Source organism: Anopheles gambiae, chromosome 3 (assembly GCF_943734735.2).
Source record: "Anopheles gambiae chromosome 3, idAnoGambNW_F1_1, whole genome shotgun sequence".
Taxonomy (NCBI): domain Eukaryota; kingdom Metazoa; phylum Arthropoda; class Insecta; order Diptera; family Culicidae; genus Anopheles; species Anopheles gambiae.
This window is the reverse complement of record NC_064602.1, coordinates 63,041,264-63,062,290: the sequence shown is the minus strand read 5'-3', so window position 1 is coordinate 63,062,290 and position 21,027 is coordinate 63,041,264. Positions and strand designations below refer to the sequence as shown.

Genomic DNA, 21,027 nt, shown 5'->3' with positions numbered 1-21,027 from the left:
TGTTAGCAGTAAATCTGCTAAACATCCTAAAGAATTATGTGGACGTGCGTCACAAAAGACAAAAAAGAAAAAAATAGAACGAGAAAGAGTGTGTGTGTTAGCGAGAGAGAGAGAGAGAGAGAGAGAGAGAGAGAGAGAGAGAGAGAGAGAGAGAGAGAAAGAGAAACGAATAAATTAAAAAAAAGTACAATACATATTAAACATATAAAACCAAAGAACACCAAGGATAAAACAAATACCACTCGTATACTTTTTGTAGCACTTTCAAAGATTTCGAACAGCAAATTGCGTTCAAACCTCGAATGCTCGAAAGTTCGATGTTTTTCTTCATCATAAAAATCGCCAAGTTCTAGTGTTTGTAGCCCATAAAATTGCTAATAATATTACACAAAACTTGCAAAAAAGGGTATGACACTAGAGCATTCAAGTAAACTCGTTTTCCTTCGTTAAACACTCCTCAAGTATCTCATTAAATAAAAATACATACAATCACAATTGTTCCCATTCTCATACTCGTAAATAATTCATTCGTGTCAATGATAATAAAAAATACCCACACGTACTTGTTGCCCAGAAGAGTAAAATGGTAATGGTAACCTTAGTCTACGTTTACTACTCAATCCAACATGACGTTTACTTTGTCGCACGATTTATACGTTTACAACCTTCACTTAATCCGGTGGTTCGCTTCATTTGTCGGCCTTGATATAATGGCTCCGAACTATAAACCGAACATTCTTACCTTTCTGGCATTTTTTGGACTATCAATCTCGCTAATCGGTGAGGTATACACCGTTTGGTACTTCTGGCCTATTTTAGACAAGCTAATGGAATCTGCAGCCATCTTTGGTGTCTTCATACAGGTAAATATCAGGATATTTTCGCAGCTTCAAATATCTGTATTTCTGATAATACTTAACAGGGTCTTGCAAAGTTCTATACAGCTCTTCGTTATCGCAAGTTCTTTGAAGCCATGTACAACCGTTTAGATCTATTCCATTACGAATATCGGAACCATGAAAAGAATAATGCAACTCTTCTCTTACTAATGAATCGTATCTGCTTGCTGAGGAAACTTATTACATCACAATTTTCTATCTCAATCCTAACATTAATGGTTACTCCCGTGGCTCAATACATCCTGAAGGGTGAGCGGTTTCTGGTGTACACCATTATTTTGCCTTTCACCGATCCGGAGATAACATCACACTACCTACTGAATCTAGTTGTTCAGTACTATCTCCTAATTGTAGGATTGGCTGGGTTTTCAGCTGCTGAGAATGTGTTGATACTTTTTGTGACCAGCGTTGCTGGATATGCCGATGTGCTCAAAAATAAGATCAATGAAATGAACACTTTATTGCTGGATGCACAGAATTCCCGTGACCGTACGTCAGTCAAGTTAAAGCTACGTGAGATTGTTTTGCTACATCAGCGTGTTTTGGAGTAACTATACATATAACAGAGTTTGTTGATTCTACTATTCATAATTCTGCTTGTTGGGTTTCAGGTACGAAGATGATCTTGACAAGCGTTACTATCTCAACAACTGGGTTCAGGTGGCCTCAAGTATTTTCAATCTCACTGGTGCATTGTTTGGTTGCTACGTCAGCAATAGTTTTACCATGTACGCATTAGCGATCACTATTGTAATTCAACTGTTTGAGCTATGTCTGCTAGGAACTATCCTCAGTATAAAGGTTTCTATTGATATCGAGTTGCAACAGCCATATCAGATTTAACATCTATTACCATTATTTTCCAGAATGAAGAGATCGAGCATGCATTCTATGATTCTTTGTGGTATCTGATGGATCATTCTGAGAAAAAGGACTTTTTAATCATGTTTCACAAATGCCAACATGCCAAGGAAATGACTGTTGCCAGTATGGCGCCGCTGAATATCGTTCTTTTTATTGCTGTAAGCATAACATAGTCATACTTCCTTAAAATTGGGGACCTTACTATAGCCTGCATACGTAACTTTATTTCAGATAATGCAAAAGATCTACGCCTTAGCCATGATGATGATGAGGTTTTCAGAGTGAATTAAGCATACCATAACATAAATAATAGTTTTCAAATTGATTTAAGACATTCTAAAGAGCCAAAGACAACTTTATATGTTGAAATAGGTTTTCCTACAACGTATAATTAAAGACACGAGCAAAAAAAAATGTTCAATAAAATACTTTATTCTGTACTCATGAAGTGCTAAACTCCAGATTGGTGTTGCTCTAATGTTATTAAGATTTGTTGTTTGTATGCAGATCTTGAAAGATCATGTACTAAATAGTGCTAGTAGTACAAGATTATTGTATAACAATACAATTTTAAAAAAACTTTGGAATAAAGCCAACCATTAGCCATCCAATTGTTAATTTTTTTTCATTTTCTAAATTGCTCTACCCATATTCAATCATGAAAAATGCGTATACAATACAAACAAATCTAAATTCGGTCCGATTACATTGCAACAACATGCTGCGAATTCAATTAGATTTCATATTCGCTATCCCAATCATAATCCTCAAAAAAAATATACCGCATAAACAATTCTTCTCCAAAGGCTTGTTAGTGGATAATGGGCGTTGAGAGCAACGTTTAATTACCCAACACTCCCGCCACCTCTCGAGCACTATCGAGAAATTAGCGCTAGATTAAACAGACTACCGGTTAACCGAACACGGTTCATCCTAGCGTCTACCCTCGACCAACGACTCTCGTTGGGACGAATCTTGCTAAATCGAGCATTGGTGAAGAAAATAAAATGCTAATTTCTTTGTGCCACTTTTACCTAATCTATCCACCCTCACTAACCCTGTGCACAGATAGTGAGTTGCCTCACATGGTGCGAATATCAACCGTTGATACAACCGCTCCGAACATGGACGCGACTAAACGTTGCCCATTAGTTCAAATTAAACTTTTGTATAGGAGCAAGAAAGAGAGATAGTGGTAGTACAGGCCCGTGCGTGTGTGTGTGTGTATGTGTGTGTGTGTGTGTGTATGTGTGTGTGTGTGTGTGTGTGTGTAAGTGGTGAACTCAGTCGTGGCGGAAATTCAGGGAAGTTTCCAGATTACTTGCTCAAAACACTGTTTTAACCACCACGTTTTTTCTTTCTTGGCAATCCACGGTTTGCGATTGTTGAGAGAATGTGCTGTAAGCTTTATTATAGTCTAATTTCTATAGGGAGTTTTATTCATTACAGATAACCATCAAATGGATCGTTTCACAGCAATGCGGTCTTGCATACTTTTGTACGGCAATCCCGGTTCAGTAAAACAAACGAATGTGCTCATCACCACGTTGCAATATCAATCCACTTACAAAAACGAAAATCTGTATCAGCGGTATTGAGATATAGGTTTATTACTACACCGTCTCGTTTTATGACAGAAGATATTCATAATCTTAATTGAAAACATGATTCATTTTTACATAAAGTTTAAAAAAAAGTTATATAATTTTAAATGTAAAAATTTAATTCATAATTATTCAAACTTTCCAATATACCAAAAGTATACGAAAACTTCATGGTATTTGCAATTAACATTTATTTGTATTTTATATTACCTTTTGTATCACTTTAACCATGAAGCTTTATTCCTAGAATCCAGTAAAATATTGTCGCTATTGTGCTGCTCGAATATATCAACAACCACATCAAACTTATTGAAAAATTTAAAAATCTATATTTATCAACTCAGCGAAATATACTGTTGGCTGATACATAAAAAAACTTTTTTGATTTAAAAGCTTCCTTTATATTTTGCTTCTATACCGCAAGACCTTTTTCTTCATAATGGGTAAAGGTTGTTCTTATTACACCTATAAACTGTTATTGTTTATATGACACACAAAGACACTCTATTGAATGCAAAATGTATGTAGCTTACGAGAATTAAGAGTTGTAGCGATCAACAACAGTTACTGCGCATTCTCATCGAATTATCTTATTGATGTTATTTCAACCGTTAAATCAAGCTATACACTATGTAACTAATTCAGGATATAAAGACATATATTTATTAAAGCAAAGCGTATAAGCTCAAATCTTTGAATCGTTCATTATAAGCAGTAAAAAACGACAGAAAAAACAGGTAACTATAAGCTATAATAAATAGCAGCGATGGTTCATAAATCTTTATTGGTGTCGAACCGGAAACTCGTATCGGTCGGAACCCGTCACCAAACCATCGACAAATGATAGATTATACGTGTAGCATCAGCAAAATACCCAAATCAATCAATTGCGATTATCAGTCCGTGTTATTCACACCGCCCAAGTCGATCTTGTGGAGACGTTGGTTTTCCTATTAATTCCGAGTACCAGTTCAGCTGAATGCTTTCCGAGATGTCTCTGCATGACTGTGTCAGAAAGTCTCAGAAGGTAAAAGAAAAAGAGGTTTGGAATTCGTAAACGCTCAAAAACAACCTAACGACACCGACTCCAGGCCACGAACGGACCTATAGCACGGTACAATGAGAAATGATCAGCATTATTTTGCAGGTCAAACATCGAGACAAAATCTTCATCAAAACAACTACTTCTGCAAAAAGAATAGCCTATCTCTTTGTAAGCTGATTTTTGTGATGATGCTTCATTTTCACACAACGCAGATTGTACACAAAAACATCACAAAACTCTTGTCACAACGGCTCACTGTTGTAGTACGTTTGGAAGCTATTTACATCCATATAGTATTTGAGGGTAGCTGATTATGGACAAGGTGGTTACTGAACTTTACCCTAGTTTGTTTTTGTGTACTGATGGTTAATAATGTTAATCAATATATTTGTAATAACCCTGATGGCCAAAACATGACCCAAATATCTTGTGGGATATTTCACTTTCAAATGTGAAAAATTGCGTTTCTATATTATGCTCAGAAAATTGTATACCAAAAACTATCCTTAATACCATTGTAAAAATGGTTCTTTCAAAGTATTCATAACGACGCTTCTAAGAACAAAAGTAGCCGAGAGCAACTGCTTTCTATGAGCGTGATTATTACTACAAGCAAGCAACGAAAAGAATCGCAAAACTGCGGTGCGTGCAAATACAGATATGTTATTCAGGTTACAAAATTACGAACCATACCGTAGATAATAATTGGAACAAATGGTTCGGTGATGTTTTCTGTAGACGATTAAATGTTCCACCTCTCAAGACGTTTAAGCCTTCCAACACACGTTTCGTGATGACCGGGAGGCAGTTGATTGAGCTACCGACAATTGTTACTCCCCAGATACGCCGCATTCTTGTACAGAAGATCTTTTGTTCCACTCCCTCTCCAGTCTGCATATAACTAAGCAGGCTCGATTTCAATAACAACAAACTGTCGATTGGCGTAGAAAAGAGAAGAAAACATGGAAAACAAACTACAATCATTCGACTCAAGAACCTCCAAACAATTAAACGAGCAAGCAAGCCAGCAAGCAATGAAGCAAACAAACAAACAAGCTTGTCCGAAGACTACGAGACATTCCGCACCCGCTTCATACCTATTTCACCCGTGTGCTGCTTGACACACACATATACACACACGCAAATCGAAACATGAACTTTCTGGCTACACTAATGCCACTTTATGATATCGCCATAGACTGCCGGTATTTTGTCTTTTCCACTACTTCTATGATTGCTTTCACCACCGGAGCTACCGCTACTATCTTCCCTGAGCGGTTGCGGTAAGCTCACCAGGAGGCAAGACCAATGTTGGTGAACCGAAGGAATTTCAATATAAATTCTCGCATTCAACCCACATCATGTTGTACACACCGTCCCGCTCTCTCCACAAACTAACTGTTCCTGGAGTGTAAGGATGTTTTATTTTTGCCGAGATTCACTCGTGGTATCGAAACCCAAAAAGTTTCTTCATTCTCACGCCTCCTTCATAACAATTGCTCTTTGGCTTGGTAGGAGGGTAAGGAAAGACACCAATGCGGTGCTTTTGCTAACTCAATCGGTCTATGAAGCTGTTCGCTTGTCCCACGGCATGCGCTTGGCCACATTGAGAGAAAAACAGCTCTTTTGCCACTCTTTTCCATCTAATCGCTCATCATCAATATTAAGTGAACTGTTGTGCCGTTAAACTGTGGCCATCAGTGCAAGCTGCTATTGTTTGAATGCCTTCATTTCATGCCTCAATGCCAAACCTGATTATGCTGATGAACAATCACTATGATAGGTCTCATTAGACTAAACCAAGATGCGATAAAAACTTTTGTTTTGTTATTTTCCTATTAATTCAACTATATTTAAAACGAATATTGTATTCATTTCATGTGATCAAGCGTAGTTGCTCACCTTCTTTCATGACCATTTTGACATATAGTCATCAGTTTGTGGACATACATATAGTCATCGGTTTGTGAGTTTTAACTGATAATTATGAGTATCATTGTCTAGCACAGCGTTTGTATACATGGGAAGCATTTTTCAACAGCAAATAAATTAGCCCTATTTACCACATATTTCACACTAAACCGATAAGTAGATACGTAGGTCGTAGTAACATCGTTTATTGTCGTCGCTCGTTGCTCGTTGCTCGTTGCTTCTTTAAAAGATTTATGTATTGGTCATTACACACCAAAACACTCCACATAAAATACAATATTTCGTAGAAAATGTTGTAACGTTAAGTATGATTTTGTTGCAATAGATGTTTATTGCTGTTTTTCTATAGAAAGGTTTTCGCTTACATAAAACGCCTTAGAGCAGTTTTGCTGTAAAATGTCGCATCATCTGCCGATAAACGAAACAAACATTACTACATGAAAACAGTTCCATCCATCTGCAATAGAAATGTTAATTCGACATTAATCGTATATTTATTTGTGTGTAGAGTAAATATTACCTAGCTTGCATCTTTCCGAGCAATTTTCTTAGCTTAAATAATGCTTCTGTTATGAAATTCTTTCTAATCCTGTTATATTTACGTTAGATAAGAGTTTTTTTATTTATCGTTCACTGCACTGCACTAAAATAAAAAGCAAGTATGTACAAATTTTTTCTTTAATCATTGTGCGCACACCAAATGCTGAACAGCATCCGCCAGATTCTTCAGTTAATCGAAACGTTTGTCCTACAGTTATTGTTAAATAAGCGTAAAATTTAAAGCACGGTTACCCAGCTTCCTTAGTCCTCTTGCTCTTTCCCTTTGGGCAGTGTCTCCTTGGGCCTCATTCCCATCGGATACAGGGAAAGAGGAAATGATGGATGATACCATTCCACTTCATTCCACCGGAAAACGACCGCTAAAGGTTATGAGTTCACACTGTGGTTGCAGTGAGCTGCAGTCATCCGTAATACCCGTTGATCATTGCGTACAGTCCGCAACCGATCGGACTGGGTGTTTGTTAACGATGTTATACACGGAGGAGCTGAGGATAACCCTCAAACCACGAACGTGCTTTGCCTCCTTTTTTCACATAGTTTTTATCGCATTTGAGTAACCGCGAGAATGATAAAAGTATGAATAAAAATGCTTCCTGCATAAAAACTGACAATGAAATTCGACGGCCTCCGCGAACAATTCTCGGGTGTATACTCGATCTGTTCCATACTGCAGCATGTTTCATTCGTGCTATTGAGCACGTTTTCATACCACTTTCGGTTAGACAGTGTGTGCACTGATTCATTTCTGCTTTGTCCTGGTTTATCCCTACCCAGAACCTTTTTTAATTGCTCTTCTACATTGTTCATTTCGGTAGACGCCTGTATAAATTTCTATAATAGTGCAGATACACACACATGTTATAATGTGTCATAGAATTTTATCATTTATTGCTTCGCCAAATTCTTCTGTTTGTTCATTGATTTCTGCTGTACTTTTTCCATCTGGTTTTGTTAATGCTTTTTCTCGCTTCGCCGAATATGTATTCGTTTGCTGAGAATGGTAGCATTCACCGTAGCCAGTCGACTTGAGCCTGTGTTCACCATCCTTCTTAGCAATACACACCAATGAAAATACTCATGTTGTTCACACATCACCCCCAAACCTCTCACCAATGTTTGCTTTCCCGTGCAACATAGTGAACGGTGCGCAAACAAAAAGTTCCCACCGAACGTAGCCATACACACCTGCAACCATATTCGTAGTTGATCCTTGCTGTGGTGCTAACGTTTGCTATCCTTTTTTTCTCTTCTTCGCTTTCCCTCGATCAGCTCCGAAAGCCTGTGTCCACGTTGTCGATTCCCGGCTCGATGAAGACACCGTGCGCCGGTAATCGGGAAACAGTATCGGCTGCATGCACAGAAGAAGCTGGCATCGCGCTCGTGGGCGTACACTCAGAGTATCCCAGGTGAGTGTTAAACAGGAACAGTATCACATAAACGTAGTCACACACCCACAACTTGCATTACCGTTGCCAAGCGGGCAAACTTTCACCAAAACCGGCTTAAACTTAATCAGCTTTTAATTTTCCGTCATTTTTTTCTCTAACAGGTACATGGAGGAGCGAGGCCTGGGTGGCGGCGTCTGCAAAGGTCCCGGCACGATACAAGGTGGCCCCGGTCAGAAGCACAAACCCAATGTAGGATACCGGTTAGGCCGGCGGAAAGCACTGTTCGAAAAGCGGAAGCGCATCAGTGATTACGCCCTCGTCATGGGAATGTTCGGCATTATTGTGATGGTGATAGAAAACGAATTAAGTAGCGCTGGTGTATATAATAAGGTAAGTTGCAATGTATGCTAATAATGCAGCCAAGTTGCAGCGTTACTTTAGCATTTTATAATTAGGGTCAATGCACAAATTGTATAATGCCATAAAAGCTTAGTTCAGTTCAGAGAGTTAAACTCGAAATATTACTGTTTTAGAGTTTGATCATTTTTCGCATACCATTTTGTATTATATTTTAAAATCCATTTTATTTTAATTCACAAAAAAATCGTGCAATTTTGGTGATTGAGCCTTTAACCATTTCTGGTAACTGTTGGTCCATGATTCTACGAATTAAACCAAATTATTATGGGACATAAAACGTGGTCATAAATGCATCGATCATAAAACCATAGAAGCGGTGCTACATCATCGGCTATTTGAAATACGTATGCAAAGTGCAATAATATTGTTTTACCATATACGTTGGTGTAGATATTATGCAAGATAAAGGTACACGATAGAAAACAATAGCAAATATTAATGGTCTGACGTTTTGAAAATATATCATGCCACGCACGTGACCCTTTTTCATGATACTTTATAATTGAACTAATCTGTTTGCTATTTAGATGTAATAGTTTTGTGCAGTATAACTTGTTTGTAGGTTTTTCAATTCTATTTGTATATCTATCGCCTAGTTTACACGAATATCACGGTAGCTACAACACGGTTTCACAACCACCAACTTCCACTGGTCGCTTGCAAAACTATAAAGTTGCCCGACTCCGTAAAAAAAGCCCATTACGATCTGGTATGACTTTTATTGCTCCATTCATGCAGCTGCATGAATTATACATCAGCTATACCATTCGAATGGGACTAAGTGAAAGCACTCGAAATCTTTAACCTGAAGTAGTTGTGAAATTTTTTTGAGTAGTAAAAATACGGAAGGGGTACAACCAAAAAGTGGTAAAAAAGAGCAGCACATACGGATTGCCTACTACTGCTCAGCAGTCTACCGGTCTGTTGTGCGTACAGTTAACAAAGGATGAGAGTACAGTCCATACAACATAGACTGGCGACAAAGGTTGTAGATATATAGCTTTTTCTAGATAAAGTAGACCAAACTCCATAGTGATCAATGCTTTCTAAAATTCCCATCGCAACCTAATGTTTTATGGTGCAGGATGAGAATTGAAGCATCAATGGAACAAGAGTCAACAAAAATCTGTTGTTTCTCGATTGGTTAGTACCATCAAAAGCGCTGACACGCAAAATTTAAAATCACACTCTCAAACACATACGAGATCGACCAGAGCAAAACTTAAATCTCAATCCTAGTTCGAGCCCTGCACAACCCTCTCAATTACCGAGAGACCTCCAGTTAACACCGACCCATAAAAGCTGTAAACTAGAAGCATGGCGAACGAACGAAGTAAACTTGGTCTGTCGTAAAAATATACGATTATTTCACGGTCAGCCAAAGAACGCCACTAAGCATGGTTTTGCTTGTCAGAACAACAGCAACAAAACGGGCTGATTCTCTCCTGATTCATGTCGGATTGCTTTGTACGGGGTGGAAAAGAACACTATAAACCGCAGAATGCTTTCTCAAAAGGGCTCGAATGTTCTATGAAATCTCCAGCTGGGAGGTGGAATGTCACCCTACTACTGGTTCCACACACCATGAACGACTACCGTTTGTTGGCAGATGCTGTAGATGTACAATTGTTAAATTTAACCCCGAATGGAAACAAAGAACCATGGAAACCATAGAAACCATGAACGAAATCCATCCCGTAGTGGGGCACGTTTGCTGATTCACTGGATAAAGCTTGGTAAACAAGGTTTTGTAAGATTGTCTTTTCACAAAATCTGTTTTCGTTTTTTAACGTACTGGTACGGGTCCAATCTCTACCTTTTCTCTCGGCAAGCGGTTTAAAGTGATGCGAATTGCTCATAAACGAACACAAATTTACCAACCAGCTGTCCGGACCACAAAGGGTACAAAATGCTTACCATAGGAACCACTTAGTGTAATTTTCTAATCTCGGGGACACAATCTAACAGCTATTCGATAAAGCCGTTTTATGGACCTGTTTTAGGACCTTGTTTGTAATGTTGCCCTTAAGGACGTTGTACACGATTATCCCTTCGAGTATGTAGCACTTGGAAATGTATTATAAGGGTCCCGAAATAAATTTCCGATTAAGACATCGACTTGCAATCGGATTCGTAATTTATAATATTGTTTCATATGCTTCAAACAAGTACAATTAAGTCTTTCTCATTTCTATATTTCATTTTTATAAAGAGTTTGATATGAAACGCATCAAACAAAACAGCACGTCAAATTTGATTTAGTAAGGCCTTAAATTTACAGCTTTGATTTCTTTTACCTAGCCTTTTTTTCCCTTGTATATTGAAAAAGATTTGCAAGTTTTTTTTTACTTTTTGTATTGAACCAAAAAGAGTAAAAAATAATTTAAAATGATACCATGACAGTGATGAAAATATCACATTCTTTTCCATCCATTTGATCCATCTGTTAAAGACGCGGGGTGAACAAATTTATTTAAAAAAAAGTTTTTAAATTGAAAAAAAGCCCATAAAAGCTGTCCCAAGCAATTCCCGAAATCGCTTAAATTTTTTTCGGTTTCAGGTGTTTTGTATGATATACTACGATATAATAAATAACTCTTTATCAAAATTTCTCCTTTGTAAAACGTGAAAATATACGAAGACACAGAATGAATATGCCAAAACAACGCTAAAACCCAAAATGTTTTTACAATTTTTCATTCAAGACACGAATCAAGTCCTTTAAATAAATGATTGACCCTTAAATAAATATCACTGAATTTAAAATCCAATAAAATCATATTTTGATTCGCTCCTCCTAATGATAGAATCCAGCTTATTCCAACAAGGGTTGAAATATTTTAAAACAGTGCAATTAAATCATGCCTGTACTTACGATTGCATAGTTCCATCATCACATCCGTGCCCGGTGAAACTTAAAATTCAATTTCTGTGCAGCATCGAGCATTGCTGCCTGCATAATTAATGCACCACACCACAATGGTGGTGCAAACCACTCCATGGTACACACTGCGCATTGGGAACCCACTGTCTAGCGGAAAGAGAACAAATACATCACAGCACAAGCGCTTCGACTATATCATTTAGAATGCATTAAGAAAGAGACACATACAGTGTGTACCACCCCTGTGTACAAGTTGGCAAAATTCATCTTGTTCAAGTTCTCTTGAATATATTTTATGCATTGACAAGTGCTATACCAATTTAATGATCAAATATAGTGGGTGCAGACCTACATTACCAATCCCAAACAAACGAAAGCACCTTCAGATATATATATTTTTTTTATTCAGGAGGAACGGTCCATTTATAACAAATATCAAATATAACGTATTAAAATATCAATACACACATCATATCAATAGTAACAGACATTTTAACTCACAGTATTGATTTCAAATGTACTGTTCCATTTATAACAAATATCAAATATAACGTATTAAAATATCAATACACACATCATATCAATAGTAAACAAATGTACAATATGAATATTTTATGCACTTCATACAAATAACATGTGTAAAATATTAAGCCTTTGGTAATATAACTCTCAATCTTGTGCAATAAATGTGTTCTAAAATTACGAAGGGCCGTTCTCGTGGTACAGTCGTCAACTCGTACGTTTTAACAAACATGCCCGTCATGAGTTCAAACGCCAAATGTACCGTGCCCCCATATGTAGGACTGACTATCCTGCTATGGGTAAATCAATAAGTCACTGAGATCCAAGCCCATTAGTGATAAAGACAGGCCTTGACCGACAACTGCTGTTGTGATAAATAAGAAGAATAAGAATAAACTACAAGGCTCTAAGGTTTCAAAGTTTCTGCCTAACCATTCCTACAGCTACCATTTGACGTACTTATGTCTTTTCCTACAATTGTTGTTTAAATTTGTGTGAAATAGTACGATTTTGTTACACTATTTTAACACGTCTATCAGTTTTGAGCATACAATATTACTTCAGATGATCTGAAAAGAATTATTTCGCAACTAATTATACGTAGGAGCCTTTTTCACAAATTATCTATTGATTCATAAACATTCCATCATCTGAAGTTCATTTAACACCAGTCACAAAAGTGCCTAACAAACAAGCTGAAGTTATTTTTAATTTCATACAAAAATTATTAACGCCAGAACAAAATGTAAAAATCTGCCGCAAATAGATCTATTAGGTGCAGAAATCTTTAACCCACCTGAAAAGAATGTGCTGAAAAGATACAGTGAAACTTGGTGTTTGAATGTCCTGACGCTACACACAAGCTTCCGTGTCCAATTCCAATTTGATCACATGAAAGTCTTGCAAAAAATCACTTACACAAAGTTTTTGCAATAAATCTACCACACATAATGGGTAACCCTTTCATGCGCTGCAGTCTATAGTATATCATTTTTGCTCACAGTTTCCCGCTCTATGTTGTTAGAAAAAAACTATGTTTGGAGAGGAAACTAATTTTTCATTGTCATGCGGTTCACTTAACATCATTTTTGTTTATAGCCTTTTTTATTTATTTTTCAGGAAGAAAAAAAACGCCACCTACCTAGGCTATACCAGCGTTCAACGGTGCACAATGATTGTCGTTTTTATTTTCGAAACACGTATCGCTCATAAAATTGTGCTTTAGCACATTAGTAGCAAATCTTGCATTATGTTTTATTGCTCTTAATGCAGATGTTAGCGTGGGCTAAAGGTTGATTGACATGCACCTAAATTATTTGTCTAGTTCTAGCTCCTCTATAACCACTGCACGAATAAAATGGTTACCAAACCATTTATTCAATAACTAATAAAATTCTAGAGCAAAGGGAGGAGCATGAAGTCTTTGGACATCCTCGAATTCAAAAACCATTAAAATACTGCATGTATCATGAAAATTTGCTACCCAAGTCATCTTTATAGCTTTTGTGAGGTATTTCAGAGTTATCAAAGCACTATTAAAACTTTTATTTTATAGCTCAAAGATGAAACATGAATATAGCTATAAAAAGACATTTGGCAAAACAATTATTTGTTTTGATTGCAACGGTCTGCCCAAACTTCGATTGTAAATAAAAGCGATCAGTTAAGTTACCGCATATCCTATAAAATGTGGTGATAACTTAACAAATAATAACATCCTTTTGCATTACCAATCTCCAGTTGAAAAGTAAAATTAAAATGACTGCAATCGATATTTTGCACACTAAAAGTGTTACTTCACATGTGTCCTTCAAAGAATCAAACAATTAAGCACAAATTTATCATTTTGATCTTAGGCAACCATGTTGTCAAAGTAATTTAAGGTGGTTATTATTGCATCCACTCCATTATCAACATAGATTTTACACTTTCTTGGTTCCATTTAGAACATTATTTATATATTTATCAAGGACAGTGTTGTTTCTGCAACAGCAAATTGCATAAACATTCAATAAAATTTCCGCTTTAGCTGACAAATGAGCTTTCCTCTCAAACTACTTTATCAAATAACATCATTTTTCACATTTTCTTTCCCTACCTTTATCAAATTACCCTTTCTATCGTGTGAAAACGCATACCATGAAATAAATTAAATGTGCTTCACCTTAACAGATCCAAATGAGCAGATCATTCTGGTTGGTATAAATCCGCGAACAGCAAAAAGAATGATAGAATAATGATACAATAGATTAGTCCTCAAACTGTTCACCCGCTATTGCAGAAGTGATTGTGCCTTCGGCACAGGGAATAATAAATACACCCGACTACTGTTTTCTTCCTTCTTGTGGATAACCAGTGTAGCATAATGTAATGCAGTATGGATAAGTAGGTCAACGAGGAGTGGGCTAGAAATATGATAATAGAATAAATGGTTGTGATAAATGCAGTGCTATCCTTTCGACCAGCGCACACGAGGCCGGCACAATTGCACTATGTATGTGCATCGACCATCAACCTATCGAATGTGGTGGAGTAAAATATGCAAAAGGAAATTTATTTACGTTAAGCTCCCAGTGGCAAAGCAGCCAAACGCGATACCGTAACGATCCCAGGAGTGAATGCACGGAAAATGTAGCGTTTAGCACATGCTCGAAACGTTTCCAACCGATTTTCGAACAAACCACCACAGCAAGTGCCCAGAGTGCACGTGAACGTGAAGGAACGCTCGCGCGAGAGCGAAATGCAAGGAAGGAAGTATTGAAATTTCAATTACTTTTTCTGTCTTTCTCCCCGGACACGATTGCTGTTGCTACTTTGTGTAATGGATGGCTCGAGGCCCTTGCAAATAGCTGACGCCTTCATTGCGACGGAAGTTTTCGAGCAGCTTAGTGGCTGACGTTTGCTTGTGGTTTTCCGGAAATAGATCTTAGACACTTCAACACGCACGTTAACCATAACCGGACGACACACACAGCTCGCAACTTTAAATCAATGGTATTCAAGCGATTTTTCTGTTACATCACCAAGGGTCGTGATGTGTTTTAGTCATCAAATCCGGTTATCAGCGTAACCTTTTGATGTCGCTTTATTCCCACCAAAATCTCAGCTTGCTGAGCGTCTTGAATCTTGAGCGTCTATGCACAGACATTATTTATAAACGTCTAGTAATTAGCAAAGAGCTATTTCGTACACACATAATTGCTAACGCACCGATGAACTGTAAACATACGCATACACGGCCGGTCTCACGGTGACGATGATGTTTAGACCGGTTACCGGATCGCACCCAGAACGGCTTAATGAAGCGCGTTTATCCTAACTCCGACTCTAACCGAACCATCTACAGTAACAATAATAAACATCCGTCCAGATGTTTGCATTCATGGGGGAGGGGATGCTGATGCGGCAGCGGAACAGACAGTTAGGCTGCAATGTCCGTCGGTTTGGTATGGGGTTTGGGAAACTTTGGGAAAGAGCAAATATCCGGCTCTCATACATATCATAATAATCTACATTCATCATGTGAAATTTAAATTTCTCGCTTCAACCTCCTTCAACTCAACCAGAATGTTTTAGAGCTATACGAAACACTAAAAATGGCTATAAGTTGTGGTGCTAGCTGAGTACCACAACAGTACTAACAGTATACAACTACACTCTCGGGGAAGTATAAATACAGCTATACTTTTGCTAGCATCGGTACTAATAGATTATAATCGTATTCGGAAGCATAACAATTTGAAAAGCTATCACTCAACCGACGTCATAATAAATAATCATATCAAAGGGAACCTGGTGATATGTAACCGGATGCCATAATATGGAAATACTAGCACTCATAGTTTGTCGCAGTACATCGGTATGTGTTTATGTATGTATATGTGTGTTAATTTGTATGGGTTAATTTGAATAATAAAGAAAAACATTGGAGACCAGAATATTTACCCATTTGGCAATGAAACCAATATCAAGGACAGTGCCCTATACAATCTGCTATAACACCCTTTACCACTGAAAAAAAAAGTTTATGCCTGACATACTTTTCTACATAATCACATGATTTTAGGGCACCGCATTCACATTACCGCTTTGAATATGCTATTCCAATCAATGGCACCTACTAAAAAATGTACTGTATCACTGTACCACTAAAAAATAGTAAATCAAATTCATTCCTATTTTGGACTTTTAAAATGGAATTTGCATAACATTAGTTAAACCCAACCCCTTTACATAATAGCTCGGAATGCAATGCTAGAGGCAATTGTTTGATTTTATAATGCATAATGCGGTTTAATTAATTTATTTCACTTGTTGCAGTATTATAGAATTTTAATTGGTTTTAGACTTATCAATCCTTTTATACAAGATTCCGGGCATAACTGCTTACACGTCATAAAATCATGTTTCAGTTATCATATTACTACAGATTTTATCCACGGAGTGGTAATGAAACCGTGGTCATATTGAATTCATCGAATTCATTAAAAATGTTACTTTACTTACATGCCCAGTAGTTCAACCGCTTCCCGGTTTTGGCAGGTTGGAAGAGTCTCAGAAAAATCAGCACCGTTTCAACAACACAATGTAAAATCTGCTTTTTAAGCAAAACATTGAAACAAACCTCATACTCTAGCGCTCCTAGAGCAATATAACAACATGCTAAAATTGTACATCCTACCGGCGTATTACAAACACGTGTATTCAATTAGCTTCACATCGCATCACGAATCGCCGCCTAAACAATAGCTGACCTAATTCTATGCCATGTTTTCGTTGTGACGAATCATCCCATTAATCGCACAATCAATCTTAATGATTCCTTTGTGTTGATTTCTCGAGCTAATTTTATTACGGCACTCCACAGATTCACCACATAATCACATTATGGCCAATCATATCCTCAATATCCCAATTCTATCAGTTTCCTTTGGTGAAATAATTAATCTTCTTCTTTTATCTCGTTCGCGCCAACTTTCCCAAAAAAAACAGGAACACACACACACACACACACACACACACACACACACACACACACACACACACACACACACACACACACACACACACACACACACACACACACACACACACACACACACACACACACACACACACACACACACACACACACACACACACACACACACACACACACACACACACACACACACACACACACACACACACACACACACACACACACACACACACACACAAACACACAAACACACACACAATTATAGCAGGAACATTATGACCTGCTTTTAAAACATATAACTGACGAAACTGAGAAAGAAGTGTTATTGGTTCATTGTTTTCATTTTTTCCTCGTTACAGGCATCTTTTTATTCAACCGCTTTAAAAACGTTAATATCCGTATCGACTGTGATTTTACTAGGGCTCATCGTAGCCTACCACGCCTTGGAAGTTCAGGTGAGTGGGATAGCAGCTGTAGCATGAAAGATCAACAGTTTAAATAGATAAATTTGAACGTAACATCCATTGTTGTTGCAAGGTTCGATATATTCACACCCTGTTTATGTCATGCACCAGACAAAAGACCGTAAATCTTAGCCTTGTGTGTAGTTCTACGTTATTAAAATGTCTCCTCGGCACTGATTTGTTTAGCAGTCCCTAACCTTCGTGCAGCTGCTGTACCGCAACGTCCTGTCAGGGTGACTGCGGTTATTGCAGTTAACACTAACTAAAGCCAACAACCAGCTGACCATCAACCTGTGCTCGTAAATAAATCTAGAAAATTTATTAGTTCTGTTTAGAGCATACTGTGCAAAATGGTTCGCACGCAGGGTACGGGTTCGACAAACTCACCCGTACAGACACACCTTCACAACCAGACCGCTTTGGTTGCAACTGCATAGTGCATCGACCACAATCATCTTGCCTAGGCAAATACTTAACGACGACTCTATAAAACTGACTAAATGAAAATTCAAAACTTACACCTCTGTTCCAACTCGGGCCCTACTGCTTATCCATGCAATTTTAAATGAGAGAAGTTACAGGCAATGACAATTGGCATACTGCCAAGGATTAACAAACGGAATGATTTTTGTTTGCTTATATGGCCTCAGCAGAAACTAGTAGTTGGAGATCATTATGTTTTCATAACGTATGTTATTTCTCTCATGCTAAAGTTTTTATTATTTTTTAACCATATCGCATGAGACATCTGCAGATGAGATAGATGACTCCGCGTTACTGCTGTTAGGGCAATTAATTTTGATGGAATTTAGGAGCAATATGAGTCATGTTATGACGTCACACAAAACAAAATATATTGTATAATTCATGGTTTGTATATTTTTTATAACCAATACCAAACCAATTAAAACTTTTTAGAGATGATAAGATGGGTTGACTGTTTGTAATCCAATGGTGGAAATAAGACAGACATGAACAAAATTATATTAATTAAAATTAAATTAAGTACTTCTCCAAAAACAACATTTTGAGTTGTTTTTGTGAGACATCCATCTGTATACATGATAAACTAAATACATCCTGCCACAGAGTCACAATCAAACATGATAAATCATTACAATTAAATCTTTAAATTGTTTTGGGAAAACTAGTGAATATTATTTTTTCCAACTAAACTTAAATGTTTATTTTTTACAATTAACAAATTTTTTTACAATTTTTTACAAAAAATTCAGAAATGTTATCGTTTAGTTTGGTTTTGTGGATTACTTTTTTTATAGTTTTATGCCATTTAATAGTTGATCTATATACAGTAGTGGATTAACACGTGTGAAGGACCTGAGCGGTCTCATGAATATAGGCATTTCTGTGTTTAAGAGAGAAGGTGTATGAATAATTATAAACTAGAGCTAGTAATGTGAAGGAAACTTTCTTGTGAGTGAGGAGTAGTCCCATTTTTTTGTAGCCCCTTGAGTCCTCGGGGCCCCACGCAGCCACTTAGTTTGCTTAGTGCTTAATCCGCCCCTGTATATATAAATGTATGGGCCAGTCTGGTGGTACAGTCGTCAACTCGTACGACGTAACAACATGCCCGTCATGGGTTCAAGTCCCGAATAGACCGTAGGACTGACAATCCTGCTATGGTAACAAAAAGTCACTGAAAGCCAAACCCACTTCACTAGTGGGTACAGTCAGGCCTTGACCGACAGCGGTTGTTGTGTCAAAGAAGACGAAAATATATAAATGTTATACCGGGGTATAAATGGTTTACGTTCAATCTTATCAATAACTACTTCTGCTTCAAGATAGACTCTGTAACTCTTCAAATACAACATTTAAACTTTTTTTCCATTTTTATTCTTGTTTTAGCTTTTTATGATAGACAACTGTGCAGATGACTGGCGAATAGCGATGACCTGGCAGCGAATGAGCCAAATATCTTTAGAATTACTAATCTGCGCAGTACATCCCATTCCAGGTCAATATTATTTTCTATGGACTACCAAATTAGCTAATAAGAACAAAGCCATCGGAGGTGAACTAGTTCCGTACGACGTCGCGTTATCTTTGCCAATGTTCCTTCGTTTGTACCTGATATGTCGTGTGATGCTGTTACATTCGAAACTATTTACCGATGCCTCGTCACGTAGTATAGGTGCGCTAAATCGAATCAATTTCAACACTCGGTACGTACTTTGCAAGATTGCTTGACACACACATACACACACACAGGCAACATGGCATGCTCATGTCATGACTCTCTCCCCCGCTCTCGGAAGTATGTTGATATATGTTGAAATTTCCGTTTCCGTTTTTGCAGATTTGTGCTGAAAACACTAATGACAATATGCCCTGGGACGGTTTTACTAGTGTTCATGGTTTCACTGTGGATAATCGCATCGTGGACACTTCGGCAATGCGAAAGGTAGCTATCACATTTTTTGCTATTTTCCATCACACTGTCTCGTTCTTTCCTCTACTCTTTGTCTCTCTCGCTCTCTGTCTCGCTCACTCACCCTCTCCCCCTCTCTCTCTCTCTCTCTCTCTCTCTCTCTCTCTCTATCTCTTTATAATCCTTTTCGCGCTCTACGCAATACCTTTATCTCTATCTCCTTTCAAAAGTCGCGTACTCGCTCCTTCTGTGCGTTCATGTCATCTTCTTCTTCTATCACATTCACGCCATCCATACTGTCTCTATCTGTGCTCAAACTCGATGTCATTAAAATTCGCATTTTCTTTCTCGATTGCCGTTATGTGTTCTGTAATACATTTTCACTTCAAAATGGTTAGCCTCATACAGATTTTTTTTATTTCAATTGACAAGATATTCAATTGTTACATACAGCATCACCAGATCCAATCTTGTCGTTTTTCTACTTGATATACTTGTCGTTCTCTGTTATATGTGCCATTTTGCAACATTACACTACAATATACAAATAGATAGCCTATTGCATCTAATAACAAGTGCTCAATTTCACTAATATACACAATATGCTCTATTTTGGTTATGCTTCAAGGTCGCTATTGCATTTATGCTTTCAGCAACTTGATACAAACATTTCCATTACAAACGTATATTAAACTGTAGAACTAAATTATTGTACATAATATATTGATGTTGTGTTAATAGCTGCTAAGTAAAATATTAGAATCAGTTATAAGCTATCCAGTTTCTGTTTTTATTTCTTAAAAACACAAAACAATTATCTACAGCTTTTCAGTACAACATTTCCTGCTTGTATGTTACCGCTTAAATTATGTCTATCTAATTCAACATTTTAATTTTTCAATACCTACACCAAGAGACATACATATTCTTACTACATGCTGCGCGTTTTTTTGTTTCAACTCTACATTAAATGGGCCAAATACGCATACATCTTTTGTCGCATGTGTTCGTTCCACTTTCTTCGCTTACCTTCATATGCTCTGTTTCTCAGTTTAGAATATTCTTCGCCTT

At 37.3% G+C, this 21,027-nt stretch overlaps 2 protein-coding genes across 35 annotated transcripts in view; both read left to right on the top strand.

Annotated features, from left to right (window-relative positions):
• LOC1275242 (small conductance calcium-activated potassium channel protein) overlaps positions 1 to 21,027 on the top strand; it is a 128,586-nt gene that overhangs the window by 80,471 nt on the left and 27,088 nt on the right. For all 34 annotated transcript variants that reach the window (XR_009766604.1, XR_009766605.1, XM_061663002.1 and 31 more), the window contains 5 exons: positions 8,175 to 8,311; positions 8,455 to 8,683; positions 17,460 to 17,555; positions 19,434 to 19,750; positions 19,885 to 19,989. Coding sequence is in view for 32 of the 34 variants with exons in the window: in XM_061663002.1 (XP_061518986.1) it covers positions 8,175 to 8,311; positions 8,455 to 8,683; positions 17,460 to 17,555; positions 19,434 to 19,750; positions 19,885 to 19,989 (884 nt within the window). In the remaining 2 variants the exon portion in view is untranslated. The remainder of the gene's footprint in view (positions 1 to 8,174; positions 8,312 to 8,454; positions 8,684 to 17,459; positions 17,556 to 19,433; positions 19,751 to 19,884; positions 19,990 to 21,027) is intronic.
• Positions 1,463 to 2,218, top strand: LOC1275234 (odorant receptor 67d). Its single transcript, XM_314477.2, has 3 exons — positions 1,463 to 1,700; positions 1,766 to 1,921; positions 1,995 to 2,218. Exons 1-3 carry the CDS (start codon positions 1,626 to 1,628, stop codon positions 2,046 to 2,048), a joined length of 285 nt encoding a protein of 94 aa, XP_314477.2. The 5' UTR covers positions 1,463 to 1,625; the 3' UTR covers positions 2,049 to 2,218.